The 14,614-nt window shown below is 58.5% G+C and overlaps 1 protein-coding gene across 1 annotated transcript in view; it reads left to right on the forward strand.

The window, feature by feature from the left end:
* The window catches only part of TCERG1L (transcription elongation regulator 1 like), a 174,152-nt gene that overhangs the window by 130,764 nt on the left and 28,774 nt on the right, over window positions 1–14,614 (forward strand). The window contains exon 8 of the mRNA XM_045068914.1: window positions 7,266–7,335. Within this exon, the coding sequence (XP_044924849.1) occupies window positions 7,266–7,335 (70 nt within the window). The remainder of the gene's footprint in view (window positions 1–7,265; window positions 7,336–14,614) is intronic.

The following is a 14,614-nucleotide window of genomic DNA, read 5'->3' on the forward strand; positions in this document are numbered from 1 at the left end:
TCACGACATCTGTATCTTTGGGGTAAATACCCAGTAGTGCAATGGCAGGGTCATAGGGAAGCTCTATTTTTAATTTCTTGAGGAATCTCCACACTGTTCTCCAAAGTGGCTGCACCAACTTGCATTCCCACCAACAGTGTAAGAGGGGTCCCCTTTCTCCGCATCCTCTCCAACACATGTTGTTTCCTGTCTTGCTAATTTTGGCCATTCTAACTGGTGTAAGGTGATATCTCAATGTGGTTTTAATTTGAATCTCCCTGAGGGCTAGTGATGATGAATATTTTTTCATGTGTCTCATAGCCATTTGTATGTCTTCATTGGAGAAGTGTCTGTTCATATCTTCTGCCCATTTTTTGATATGATTGTCTGTTTTGTGTGTGTTGAGTTTGAGGAGTTCTTTATAGATCCTGGATATCAGCCTTTTGTCTATACTGTCATTTGCAAATATCTTCTCCCATTCCGTGGGTTGCCTCCTTGTTTTGTTGACTGTTTCCTTTGCTGTGCAGAAGCTTTTGATCTTGATGAAGTCCCAAAAGTTCATTTTCACTTTTGTTTCCTTTGCCTTTGGAGACATATCTTGAAAGAAGTTGCTGTGGCTGATGTCGAAGAGGTTACTGCCTATGTTCTCCTCTAGGATTCTGATGGATTCCTGTCTCGCGTTGAGGTCTTTTATCCATTTTGAGTTTATCTTTGTGTGCGGTGTAAGAGAATGGTCAAGGGCTGCGTCCATTTTTAAAAGCGATGTGTCATTGAAAGGTTTGAAAACAAATCCTCATAGAAAACAATCTCCCAAGGCCCAACTCACAGGGCAGCCGAGCACAGACCCCTCGGCCTCACGAGACCCTCCAGTCCCATGAGACCGGCCGAAGGGCAGCCGCCGCAGCTGCGAGTGGGTTTGGTTGGCCACAGACAAATAATGCAGAGTTTCCTTAGCTCGCGCCGGAGATGACTGGGTGCCGCTCTCCCCTCCCTCCTCCCTCCCGCCCGCCCGCCTACCCCCTTCCCTCCTTCCCTCTTTTCCCCCCAAAGCACTGGCAGGTACGAGAAAGGAACTCATTAAGGCGGTGCACGGCTGCCCTGTGGCTTCTGTCCTTTGGACCCAGTGACACCGGGTCTAGGAGAGACAGAGGGGCATTGGCAGAACTCGGCACTGAGCCTGCCGCCGAATCAGGCCGGGGGAGGACTGGGGTGGGGGCAGGTGGAGGATAAACCGAGGTGTATGAAACGCTGCGAGAGTTTGTTTGTGCAGAAACTGGGTTCCCGTGGAGCAGGGCCACATCGGACACGCACCTGGTGCTGACGGGAACCGGGGAGAGGCGGGCAGAGAAGGTGGGATTGGCCATAGCTCCGGGCCCCCTTGGCGGTCTGCGACTGGCCATCCTCGGCATCGTGAGTGATGCTGCAGCCCTGAGACATTCACGGGCCTTGGTTTCAGTTTGCTTAAGTGGACCTCCCAGGTCTCAGAGCCCTGGCAGCCTAATGGCCTCTTGTTTAATTAATTTAACAGCAGGATCTAAATTACCCGGTTCACAGATCAGCGCTCCATCTCACACACTGTACTCAGGAAAAGTAGAATTGAAGCTGAAGTTCAACAACACAACCACAACCGAAATATCAGATTAATTGGGATTTGCTACAGCACACACTTGTCTTCCATTAACTTATCACAACACCCCTAACTACTCTACCGAGATAGATACACTGATATCGTTATGTGTAGTTACAATACAAGTTTTAACCTTGCTGCTTCTTGTAAAAAGAGGACAAGACTTTCTTAAAGGAGTGTTGTGGGTTTTTAACCAGAACCTTAAAGATAGGCGAATGACTGCAACTCCCGACTGCTTGTTGCGGGGTAGAATTGACATTTCCGGGAATAATTTCTAATTTTCTAAGATCCACCCACCCAAACTGGTTCGTTTGCTGCCAGACAATTAGGGCAGGAGGTATTTCTAGAGGATTAATTAGCGATTAGTGGGCAGAGTTGATGACCTCCAGCCTTCGGCAAGTGACACTTCTCCCTGTCTGTTCATCCATCGTGACTCATCAAATGATTTGACCTTGATTATTTCGAGAACCTGCTCTAGGGGAAATTGTTCTTGGTGGAGAATTTTGTTTTTCACATTTTGCTCAACTCCAAGACATTACGGATCTGAATATATTAATACCTGTTTCTAGTCTGAAATAGGACAATTAAGCATTCCGGTTGATACCGGTTATTTTTCAAGAGGCAAATGAAGTAATTGAATTTTACCCAAGAGCGGCCGCAGGCCGGGGCTCCAGCCTCTCAACGTGTGTCTGCGTGCAGGGGACACACGGCATGGTGTTGGGGGCGCTGATGCTGTGACAGCCTCGTGGAACAGGGTTCAGAACTGCCAGACGTGCTAAGCCACTCATCACTCAACAGAGAAGGGAAAAGTCCCCTCTTGATTCTGTTAGCGTTGCTGAGGGACTCAGTCAAAGACCTGAATTATTTCCTAATTATCTTGCGTGCATCGAGATTTTTTTTCCGGGTCTAGAAGCTCTGCTGTGGGTTCGGAGTAAATGCCCGCTGAGCAGAAGGGCACCGGGAAGCTGGGCCGACGGCGTTCGGTGCAGCGGACGGGGGAGGGGAGGAAGCTCTGCCGGGAAGGTGCGCGCGCAGCCTGGTCACTTCCATCAGCTCGGCCTCACGAGGCGGGGCCCGTGGGAACTGCGTGATCACGGGCTCCATGGCTTCGCCCCACGCCCGTTTGTTAGCCGCGCGAGTCCCAGTGGAGATGGTGAAGCCGTGTTTCCTGGCCGCCTGGTTTCTGCTGCTCTGGGCTCCTTGTCCGCCCTTCAGGGACAGCAGGACGGTGACCTCAGATCTTTCTGGCAACTCTCCTGCCTTCCTCCTCCCCTGGGAAGGAGGGTCCTTATGATTACACCGGGCTCACCTGGGCGGCGCAGGACGCTCTCCGTCCCCAGGTCGCTGCTTGCCGTCTGGATCCTCCTTTGCTATAGAACCTGATATGTTCACAGGTGCAGTGACCGGCCACGGCCATCCTGGGGGCCATCATTCTGCAACCCACCGGCTTTATACCCATTTATAGAAGAGGGAATTAAAGGAGATGGATTAACTAACTTGCCCCAGGTCCCATTTCTCTCCAGTGTGTGGGGGCGGGTCAGACCCCGCATCCGAGGAGGGACAGCCTTACCGGGCTTCTCCTGAGCCATGAGCCTGTGGTAAGAACGCGCTTCTGGAAAGTGTTTTGCTCCCTGTGCCTGACATACCCATGACCAGGGGCGGGCAGCCTTGTCCTCTCAGCCACTTTGTCCCCAACCTACCGCAGAGGTGGCACAGATGTCACTTGGCCTCAGTTCCTCTGTAAACATTTTAGTCATTTATATTCAAGACGAGTGTGCATTGGTAATAATGTTCATTTTGCAAGTAGGACATAAAACCGTCCCTGTGAGTAAACACAGCTGTGGCTCGAGAGAGGCTGGCTCTCCCAAGCTGTATTTGCCCAGGGAGAGCACACGAGTCTCAGAGCCACAGTGGGACCAGGTGTCCAGGCTCAGCTGACAATGTCCCTGCTGACTGTCCGTAGCCCACGGTTGGCATCACCTGCCCCAGAAATTGGGTTGAGGAGGCCCCCCCATGCAGAGTTCCCCCATCCCAGCTGTTTGGGAGGGACCTGACCTTCCCACGGGACCCGCATTCCACGCTCCACAACACCCATGGGCCCCTGGCCTGTGCCGCCTCTTTGCACAGTGACTGGTGCAGGACCCTGGAGCCAGCAGACGAATGGAGACACACAGGCCATCCGCCCTGGAAGGTGCCTGCGGGGAGCTGATGTGCTCCAGCAGAAGCTGCCAGGCAGCCGGGTTGGAAGGGGCAGGCCAGGTGCCTGGGCCCCGCGGGGTCTCCATGATGCCCTGTGACACTTGCTCTCCTCTGGTGCAGCCCAGTGGCCAGATGGCGGGCCCCTCCGGGTTTCAGATGTGCCACTGAGTGAGCACCGATCCCAGGGCTGTGTCCCTTCTTTCTGTGCCTTTGGGCCACATGCAGCTGTGGGACAGGAGAGGCTGGGGGAGCGTTTTCCAAGTGGTTTCTCCCAGAACCTAGTGCTTCGGGCTGTCTGCTCCCCTGCGATCCAGGCGTGAGGGCGCACGGGGAGAGAGGACAGCAGTCCCCGTCCAGACCAGTCACTGTGCACTTGGAGGCTGGACTGACCAGCCCTGGGCGGGACCCCGGCCCCAGCCACGAGCAGAAGGCCCACGGGCAGTGACAGGAAATGACAGCCATGTCGTGGGGCAGGAGGAGAGGCCGCAGGTGGACAGAGCAGTGGGAGTCCCCAGACCAGTGGCCAGGGGACTTGCTGACGCAGGGCCGCTCACGCTGTACCCCAGGCAGCAGGGAGGGGGACCCACCCGGGAGCCCCGTGTCTTGTGGGGCTCGGGGAGGGGGAGGAGCCTGGGCAAGCTCTCAGTGAGCCTCGGGGGCAGGGGATCGCCGTCAGTGCAGCATTTCTAGGTGACCAGGCAGCTCGTCCCTCAGGGTGACTGACCCTGGGGTCCAGCTGGCCCCCGGCCTAGAGACCTCTCCCAAGGATTCTGCCCCCTCTGGGCCGTGTAGAACTCTGCCCGGCTCTGCTCAGGCCTAACTCTCATTCTGCACTTTTTCACAGGTTGACTATGACCTGCCACGAGCAGAGAACGCAGAGGCTGATTTGGGTGTCAGAAGGCTCCCTGCTAGCGGGGTCCGCAGAGCCACAGTGCGGGGCCTGGACCTACCCAGTGTGATTCCCTCACGTCCAGCAGTGCAGGCTGACTCCTGTCTGTGCCGCCTGCTGTGGGCCTGCCTGTGCAGGGGGAGTAGGGGGGAGGGGGAAGGAGCAGGAAGCGGGGGGGGGGCAGGGAGCGAGCGGGGGAGGGAGGAGGTCCACGTAGCAGGACACCTGCTGCCCAGTCACAGTTCCGAGCCAGTAAACGCAGCGTGAGCTGTGTTCTGTGTTCTGTGGACTGTTCTAGCACGGTTTCCAGCCGGTCGGTCAGAAGTCGGGGTGCCCAGGTCGTGGGGGCCCAGCGCTGCCTCCAGGCTGTGAGTGCCAGAGTCCCGTCGAATTGTTGCACTTCGGTCCTGGCTGGGACCCGAGAGCCGGAAGCACGGCTGCTGCTCCAGGAGAGCACCGGAAAGGCAAGGCAGCCCTGCTGCTTGGCTTCTCGTCCCAGCGCCCACGACCGTGCCCCCGGGTCCACTGCCCCAACTCCCCCACCTTGGGCAGTTTCTGACCCAGCCATGGGAGGAGAGGTTCCTGGGGGCGCTCGCCCAGCTAGGACAGCACCCCTGCCTTGCCCCTCTTTTTGCTGAGGGCAGCCAGAGTCTTGGGGGTCTTTCTGTCTTCTGTGCCTTGGGAGGAGCCAAGGTACGTCTTCTTCCCACGGTCTCGGAAACATCACTCTCGGAGGTCACGGGACAGGCAACTCTCACACGAGTGACTCGTCTGCTGCGAGGGTCACAGGTTTCAGCAAGCGGGGAGAGCGTGGTCTGCAGGCGCTGGGTGGGGACGTCCCGTCTGAGGCAGAGCCCGTGTGGGAGGCCAGCGCGTGCCGGGCCAGAGGGACCAGCATCCAGGCCTGGGGTCATAAGTGCAGGGCTGCGGTGGGCCTGGAGGCTGGGGCAGGGACTGGTGGGCGTGAGGGTGGCCCCAGGCTCAACGTGCGGGGCGGGGGTGAGGCCGAGAGGCCAGGAGGGGGAGCCGGGCGGAGCAGGCAGGGGAGTGAGCCTCCTGGGCTTCAGGGTCAGAGGCCAGGAACGGACTGACGCCGGCGTCCCAGAGGGGCCCCGTGGGAAGAGCGTGTGGAGAGGCAAGAAGGTGAACTTGGCCGCAAGTGAGCTCATTTCTCACAGGGGTTCTTTCCTGTGGCTCTCAGTGAGGAGGGGCTTCTGTCCCCTGGAGGGGCGTTTAGCAATGTCTGGAGACCGTTTGGGGGTCATGCTGATCCTGGCACCTGCTGAGCATCCTCTCTCCAGCTCACAGGACGGCCCGGGTGTTGCTGCGTGAGGCGTCCTGAAGGTGCCACTAAGGGGTGGACACCAGCCTTCCCGGAGCTGGCATCCCGAAAGCCTGCCCCTCCCTCAAGCACGCACCCCTGTCCCACAGGGAGCCTCACTCCGCCCCAAGTTCATGTGCGCAGGGTCCCTGTCCGTGAGGCCCTTCCTGGGGTGGGACACTCCTGGGGCCAGTTCTCCGTCCCGTCCGTGTCCCCCTGCATCCCAGGACGCTGGAGTGCACATGGCGTGGCGTGGCTGCTCACGGGTGGGGGGGCCCCAGAACCGGGATGAGGGCTGGGACCGACGCAGGCTTCCGGAGCCTGACTCCCTCCTTCCGCGGCCAGCCCCACGCTCAACACTGGACGCAAACTAAGAGTGGACGGGGTTGAAGGCTTCGCCGGCTTCCAAACACGGCGCTCTCTGAGGCGGTGGGCAGTGTTGTCCTGGTGGGGCCTCTTCAGGAAGGCGGGGCCGAGGGAGCTGGTGGTCCGGGGGGCGTGGGGACCTGGGAATGCCCTGCAGAGCCCAGCCCCCCTCACCTCTGCATGCCAGGGACGGGCGCATGGGACAGTGGTCCCCGGGCGTGATGGATGCAGAGGTAGAAGCGGGCTGGAAAGCAGGGTGATGCCGGGGCGCGTGGACCATCCGTGGGTCAGGACTGAAGGAATAACGTTCTGGAACCAGGTTGAGCCTTGTATTTCCCCTCCCTTTTGGAGACAAATATGAAATGCGGAAGCCCCTTTTTATTTTCCATTTCAAATCTCATCAAACATTTCCCAGACCAGTCTCCTCAGGATGTAAATAGGGGACCTGTCGTCAAAATCAGTTTGGGTTCTGGAAGTAGACACGTGGTCCGGAGTGAAGTCGGTGCCATGTGCGGGGAGGGGAAGGCGGCGGACAGAGGAAGGACAGGGGTCTTGGTCTGCTTGCGAGCACATGAAGGCACACGTGACATAGAAGGTCTCCGCGAGGGCCTGCCCGTGGAGGGGCTGGGAGATGCCCACTGCCCATTCTCTGTCCCCTGGCTTTGCTGGATGATTGGGCGGCTTCTAAAGGCCTTCTCTGCTCAGAAGGGCAGCAGCTTGCTCTTCTGCTGGAACATACAAGGAGCGCCGAGAGAAGCTGGTTCCAGGGCTTGGTCTGTGTCCCTCGTTCCCAGATGACTCTGTTTGAAAGGGAGTGCGTCTTGGTGGTTTGCCAGAGTGATGGGCGCAGACACTCCCAACTCATTCACCTGATTTTCTTCCAGCCGACCACAGCGACGGGTCTCAGTCTGAGGACGGCAGGGGAGACCGGAACCTGAGGACCAAGAGGAACCGGTAGGTGACAAGGCCTTTGGCTCTCACATCTTTCTGCCGCAGGCAGCATGGAAAGAAAAAAAAGGTTCGTTTTGACTTTCATGACTGAGCAAAGAGCAGATTTAACCAGTAAGCAGAGGTGGGAGGGTCTCAGGTTCTGTGTCGCTGACGGCTCTGGGTGCCCCATGCCTTGGTGGGCAGGTGTCGTGGTGGCTCTAGGCACCAAGGACACTGGACCGCGTCCGGCCTGCACCAGCCCTCCCCAGGGCCCGTGTGCCCTGTCCGGCCTGGCCTCTGAGCCCTGGAGACACACACGGAGCCCGCTGGGAGCCTCGGGTGCCGTGTGTTGGGTGAGGGCGTGTCCGGCAGATCTTGGGTCGGACTCGGGGGCCTTCTGCGCACATGGTGATGTTGGACAAAGTCATTCACTGCGACCTCAGATTTCCGGTCTGCACGAGGTTGCAGGAGCTCCCAGTGGCCGCCCGAGGTGGCAGGTGAAGGGGGAAGGGTGCTGGTGATGGCGGGCACGCTCTGTGCATGCTCCTCTCTCGCGCGTGCCACCCTCTGGCTGTGGCGGCAGCACCCGTGGCCCGGAGACCCACCGCCGGCCCCTCCCGCAGGCCCCGGTCTGTGGCTCCTTTCCTCCAGAGTCCCACACAAAGGGGTGAAACTCAGTGTCTGTGTGTCTACGCTCCCGGGAAGGCGGCAGAAGGCACGGCACGGCTGCGCGGCCACCGTCTCCGGCAGGGAAGCTGGGGGATCTTAAAAGGCCACCTGTGAAAAGAGAGTCATGGGCCACTTCTGAGTTCCGGGGGGCCCGCTGTCCGGCCAGAGCCCGGCCTCCCCATAGCCCAGCGGACACATGCAGCCACGGCCTGCCGCCCACGTATCGGTCCTCTCACAGGTGGCCTCGGCCTGTAGCAGGGGCCACGTGCCCGTGTCAGGGGCGTCAGCGTTCTGGGTATGTGGGCATCTAGGGGGCACGTTCGGTTAAGCGCCCAACTTGGTTTTGGCTCAGGTCATGGTCTCAGGGTCACGATCTCAGGGTCGTGAACTCAGGTCATGATCTCGGGTCATGATCTCAGGGTCACAATCTCAGGGTCGTGAACTCAGGTCATGATCTCAAGGTCCTGATGAGATTGAGTCCTGGTTGGGCTCCGCGCTCAGTGGGGAGTTTGCCTGAGACTCTCCTTCTGCCTCTGCCCCTCCCCTGGCTCACACACATGCACGCTCTCCCAATTAAATAAATAAATCTTTAAAAAAAAAAAAAAAAAGTGCCTTAGGACCCGGAGCCCATTCAGGAGGCAGGAGCTGCCGGAGCCCAGCCCCCGCTCCGCTCAGTGGAACAGAGCCTCCCACGGAAAGTCAGGGGATCCACAGGCGCCTGCGCCGTCCCCGGCAGGCGCAGCGCAAGGACCGCCGCCATGACGGGCCGCAGGCGGGTGCTGGGTCGGCGGCCGTGCGGTGTGGAGGGTGCTGGGGTCGGCGTTGGCCAGGATTCCAGCAGCAACTTGTAAAAACTGGTGTTTGTCTAAACAGCATCACGAGGGGAAAATGTGACGGTTGTAAAGGAAACCGTGCCCGTGTGTGAGGAAAACGACCTCACATCATTGACTTACGACGATTTCTGGTTAAAACCATTCTGCGGTCATCATTTCTATGCCCTTGATCATTCATTGTTTTTTTTTTTTTATTTTTAAGATTTTTAAGGGTCTTCTTTTTCAGTCATCTCTCTGCCCAACATGGGGCTCCGGCTCACCAGGCTGAGATCAGGAGGGGCGTGCCCCACCGACCCACCAGCCCGGAACCCCATGGCCCCGATGATTCTTTAAGTCTATGCTGTGTAAAGTCTTAAAAATACAGCTTCAGTATTATTTCTACCAAACAATAGTTTCTTGGAAGAAGTGACGCCTGCCCACAGGAAGGGAGGGAATCCACCCTGGTCCCCTCAGCCCTCCCGGGGCCTCCTGGCTGCGACGGCGGGAGCGAGGGAGGGAGAGAGCCGACCCGGGCGGTGGGCCCGGCACCTGACCGCCGTCAGGACGGGACTCTCCTCTGCGGCGGACGGACAGGGTAGGAGGCACCAGCCTGCAGCGTTCTCCCGACCAGCTTCAGGCCCCTTCATTTCGGTGCTGTTGGGCCTTTCCCTGCCACGCACCCCTCAAAAATTCATTCCTCTGACCACCACTTGGGTATATTGTAATTTTAACAGATAACAAACAGACACCACGGAACTTTCCAGAAACAATTCCAGGGTGGGTGAGCACTGTTGTCCCCTAGATAGGGGAGCGGTCCCGGTGCTGGGAGGGGGGCTCTCCTACCTGGGGCGACAGGGACCCGCACTGCAGTTGCCTGGGCACGAGGTTCCCTGTGGTGTGGGGCTGAGCACCCCCGCCCTGTCTCACCTTCTTAGAAAGTCACCCTGAGCATCAAAGGACACTTGCATGCGCCCAGAGTTTGGACATCGAGGCCTCGCTGGGCCAAGGGTTCTGGGAAAGGGAGCGAAGTGTCATGTCTTTATGTCCAACCACGGCTATCGGCCACGCCGGTCTCCGTCCCTCTGGTTAAATTCACGTAGAATCTTGGAAACAAGACGGCCTTCCCGAGGCACCAGGCGTTGGGAACTCCAGCCGCTGGGTGACCACGTGGAGCTCACGAGGGAGGAGAGGCTGGCCAGGAGCCGGAGTGGCTGGGCCGTCTATCTACACGGCCTGCTTTCTCTCGCTCTCCCGAGGGACTGGCCTTGAATTCTGATCAGTTGGCATTTAAGAAACGTCAGAACATTAATTTTGCTGTTAATCATCCGAGGGCTGTCCGGGATTAAGCAGCAGCCTTGGACCCGACCCCGAGGACTCCGGCAGAGCCGCCCTGCTCGCCACCCACGCATCCGTCCTGAGCTGCGGGTTCCGCCGTCCGGGCAGCTCTGCTCTCCCCAGATCCCGGGAGGAAACATCCCCTCTGCATGGGGACGCAGCTGGACTGGGGACCTAGAACGCTCCACCGGCCGCTCCTTCATCTCGGGGCCATTCACATCCACCACCTGTTGTGTTCACCCCGCAGGCTCCCCCGGCCGGGTCTGCGTGTCCCTCGCTCAGAGCTGATTGCCCCAGGTGGTCACCCCGCCAGCGCCAGCCCTGCGTGTCTGTCTGTCTTCCAGAAGGTTGTGTCCATCTGTTCAGGTCTTGCAAGCCCCTGACGGCCTCTGTGTGTTTCTGATTAGCGGGTTCTGGCGTATACAGTAGGTATACAGGAGTATGCAGTAGTATACAGTGGAACAGGCCTCCAGAGGATGGGCTAAAGTCCGTCCCTGAGGGCCCCTGTCTGCATAAATAACAGAACACCTCCTCATCCAGAAGTGCCATGTCTTCCCACGCTGTGCCGCTCACTGACAGCCACGTGGGGAAGCAAGGGAAGAAGCCACACGCTCTCTCTGGACGTGGCTCCTGCTCCTGCGTCCCTCTCGAACCCTCACCGACTCCCATCCGCTGCGCACGCCCTTCCGCGATGGGGGTCCATCCGCTGATCGGTCGCTCAGGGCTGAGGGACGCTTTCCCCGAAATTCCCTGGGAAGACAATACGTCACGAGGACGAGCTTTCGGATTACTAAAACGTTTAAACGAGCCGGCGAGTGCCTCTCAAGTAGCTGGCGGTGGCCTGTCTGACGGACTGCGCTCCCGATACACCATCCTCTGTCCTCCCTGGGAGCGGAAAACCGATGGCGTCGCCCGTGCTTCCGCGGCGCCCGCAGGAGCTGCCGCCTTCTGATGCGCGGTCTGGTCTTTGTTCAGACCTGTTTCCCGAACAGGCCGCCTGCGTTAAGAACTCAGGACTTCTTTCAAATAACTGAACTGAACTATTATAGGGAGTCAGCAGGGAGGCATTTAGTCGAAAATTCACAAGGAAATGATCTGCGAAACACATCAGAGAAGAAGTTGTCCGCGACGCGGGTGGCCTCCAGCCCTTCCAGGAGGCGCCCGCCTTCACCTGTGGATAGACTGGGAGACGCTCTACGGAGCGGCGCCCTGGAGCGCGGCAGGGGGCCCTGGCTCCTTCAGGGATGACGGGCCCCACGGCCTTGGCATAGATTCCTTGTCCTGTGGGCGACCAAAACAATCTCTTGGCTTGGAATAGTGTTTGTTCTCTAAGTTTGTAGATTTTGTAGTTGGTGAGTTTGGGGGACACTTTGGATACAAGTGTGAAAGTTGACCTTACCCCAGGAAGCCGTCATGTCGCGCGGAGTATTTCCTTGGGGTCGGACGCAGTTGAGCTGGAGGCGCAACCAGAGCGTAGAATCAGCAGGAAGTACCTTGTCCCTGGTCTACTTGCTCCAAATATGGCCTGAGTATTCTTCTCCTGGCAAACCACGGGGGCCAAGGCACACTCCAAGCAGTCCTCTGGACAAGGCTGGGTCACGGGGTTGAGATCTGCCCCCAACAGTTCCACACCCCACCTTGGGGCACCTAGGGTTGGGAGAATCCATCTAGACCAAAAAACAACACTATCGTCCAAAAGACAAACAAAACAAAACAAAACAAAACAAACAAACAAAAAAACACCACCTTATTTAAAGTCTGGGGGTTGTGGAGGCACTGTCCCTGGGACTGCCCCCAGGTTGAGCCACATCCCGGAGAGCCAGCTGCGGAGCGTGGAGGGAAACACTCGGCCAGTGAGTGCGGGCAGCAGAGGGCTACACGCCGTGGAGACAAGGGGGAGCGAGCTGTGTTCATGTCCACACACAGGGTTTCTAGAATCCCGGAAAAATTAGCTGCTCAGAAAGTAAGAGTGTTGCTTGTTTGAAATGCTCTAGAATAAGGCTGGAAAATAGGCAGACTTTAAAATACACTTGCTACCGGAGTATGTCTTTAGTTGACCGTATGGAGTGAGAACGGTCTGCATTCCGGGAGCAGTGTGGGAGCCTCGACCCTCCGGGGACTTCCTATCACGGGCACGGCGCATGGCCCCTTGGCCGTGCGTGGCGAACCAGTCGTTGACACCCACTTGCTTTCTGAGTCGTTCTTCGTGCACAGCTCCTGAGTCGGGTTGGTCAGTGGTTCTGTGAAGAGACCTGTGGCTCTGTGAGCGGTACGGAGTCTGCGCCCCAGGTCATCAGGGCCGCCTACGCCGCTGACCTGGTTGTAGCCGCCTTGGGGATGGCGTGTGCAAGCCTTGGTTGTGACGGGATTTCAGTTTGCCGTTTTAACCCGCACTGCCATTTATTTGCTGTCCAGAAAGAATTATAAACGTACGTATTTCTGAAAGGGGAGACCAGATGTCGGCATTCACAGTGAGCCCCGGGAGCACGCCGGACTGCCCACAGATGCCTGGCCGCTGTCCCTGGCCTTTTCAGGGGGAGGCAGAGTTATCTAGGCAGCGTCCACACAGCCAGCCCTCACTTGGAGGTGCACCCGAAATCCGGCCGGGGTGGGGGCCAGTCCGGGTCCGCTCCAGGCCCCCACCCCGAGTTCCCGCGCTGGTCCTTCATCAGGCCTCTCAGCCGACCTTGCCTTCCTGGATCTCTGCTCCTGCAAGGATCTTGGCACCCGGGCGTCCTCTCTGACTGTCGCACAGCGGGGGCCCAGGAGAGCTGCCGGGGGTCCCCGGGACCGTGCTAGCAGCGGGCATGTGAACTCTGAGATGAAGCCGTGGTGTCTTCCCTCATGTGGGAGGACGGCCTGTTGTGGAATCCTCTTCCACGAGGGGCCCCTTCGTGCTGCCAAGAGCCCACACACGGCGTGAGCAGGGGAGGCTGGGGCCTTCCCAGCCTCCCAGGACCACCAGCAGGTGCCCAAACATAGGCCTGGAGGGCACACTCCCACGTGGAAAGAGAAGCTAGGTTAGCTAGCCCGCTAATCCAGCAAATGCTAAGCACCTGCTGCATTCAATGCCGTGTGCCCAGGCCCTGCCATGTGGTCTGGCCATCTACTTCTGGGAGCTTCCCATGGCTCCATCTCTTTGATGGACTGGAAGCTTTCGGGGACAGTGTGAGCCCCACATCCCCTGCCAAGATACAAGGGCCTTCCATGAAAAGCCAGGGCCCTGGGAAGGCAGAGCGGACAGAGGAACAAACACGGGGCCATGTCCCCAGATCATAACCTGCCCCAGCTCTCCCCCACGGGCCCCCCTCTCTTCTGGGCACACGTGGAGTGAACATCAGTGGCCATCCGCCACGTGGGGCGCCGGGGACCCAGGGTCAGGCGGATGTCGTCTCCTGCTCTGGCGGCTCTGGCCAGCAGGGAGTGCTAGCATCCTAGACTGGCCATGCAGGTCTGTTCCTCCTTGGCTTGGGGGCCCCTGGGGCAGATCCCTGGAGGGGAATGTCTCCATCCCTGTCACACGTCCCTTGTATCATCACTGCTCTCCAGCGCTGGACCCCAGAACTTGTAGTCGTGGTCTCTGCTGAAGCACCCCAGTGCCCATGATGAACGTGGCAGAGCTACAGCCCCTCCCCTCGCATGGGGACCCTCTGCTGCCGCACCGGGCCAGGCACAGTGACCGGGTCCGGGCCCTCTGTGGACATCTGGCTGTGCCTGGGCTCTCTGCATCGTTTTATCTGAGTACCTGTCCTGCAGGGGAAGGACCGGCGCCGGCGGCCACACAGCCCTAGCCACGCCAGAGCTGAGGCCCGTCTGTGGCCCTTCCACGAGAACACGGCCTGGGGATTCTCTGCGAGGCTGCGTGGACTTTGGTGGTCAGGGAGGAAATGCATCAGTTGAGTCTTAAATAAGAGCATTTTTTTTTAAAAAAAAAACCTTATTTATTTATTTGAGACAGAGAGAGAGCACAAGCAGGGGGAGCAGCAGGCAGAGGGAGAGGGAGAAGCAGCTCCCCACTGAGCAGGGAGCCTGATGCGGGGCTCGATCCCAGGACCCTGAGATCATCACCTGAGCTGAAGTCAGACGCTTCGCTGACGGAACCCACAGGACCCCCTTAAACAAGATACATTGGGCGGGTTTTCCCCAGGAAGTAGAAGAAGAACCCACCAAGAGGGGCTGGAGATGTGTCCTCTCTCCCTCCAGCACCCCAGGCTCCCGGGCCAGGACAGGCCAAGGGAAAGTAGGTGCCTGTCCTACCCAGGCCCCTGGGGCGTGGTCCCCTGTGCTGGAGGGGACCCAGGACTGAACTGTCCCTGGAAATGCTCTTTGACTCGAGAAGACAGTTTCAATTTCCACCTCGTCTTCAAGCGTCTGACTTAAGAGTTGTCCCTTTTAAATGGAATCCGGGGCATTTCCGCCCAGACCCATCTCCATCCCACGGACCGTGGCTGAGAAGGGCGGCGGCTGCTGCTGGTCCCGCAGGACTG

Source organism: Mustela putorius, unplaced genomic scaffold (assembly GCF_011764305.1).
Source record: "Mustela putorius furo isolate JIRA1106 unplaced genomic scaffold, ASM1176430v1.1 tig00003909_pilon_pilon_pilon, whole genome shotgun sequence".
Classification (NCBI taxonomy): Eukaryota; Metazoa; Chordata; class Mammalia; order Carnivora; family Mustelidae; genus Mustela; species Mustela putorius.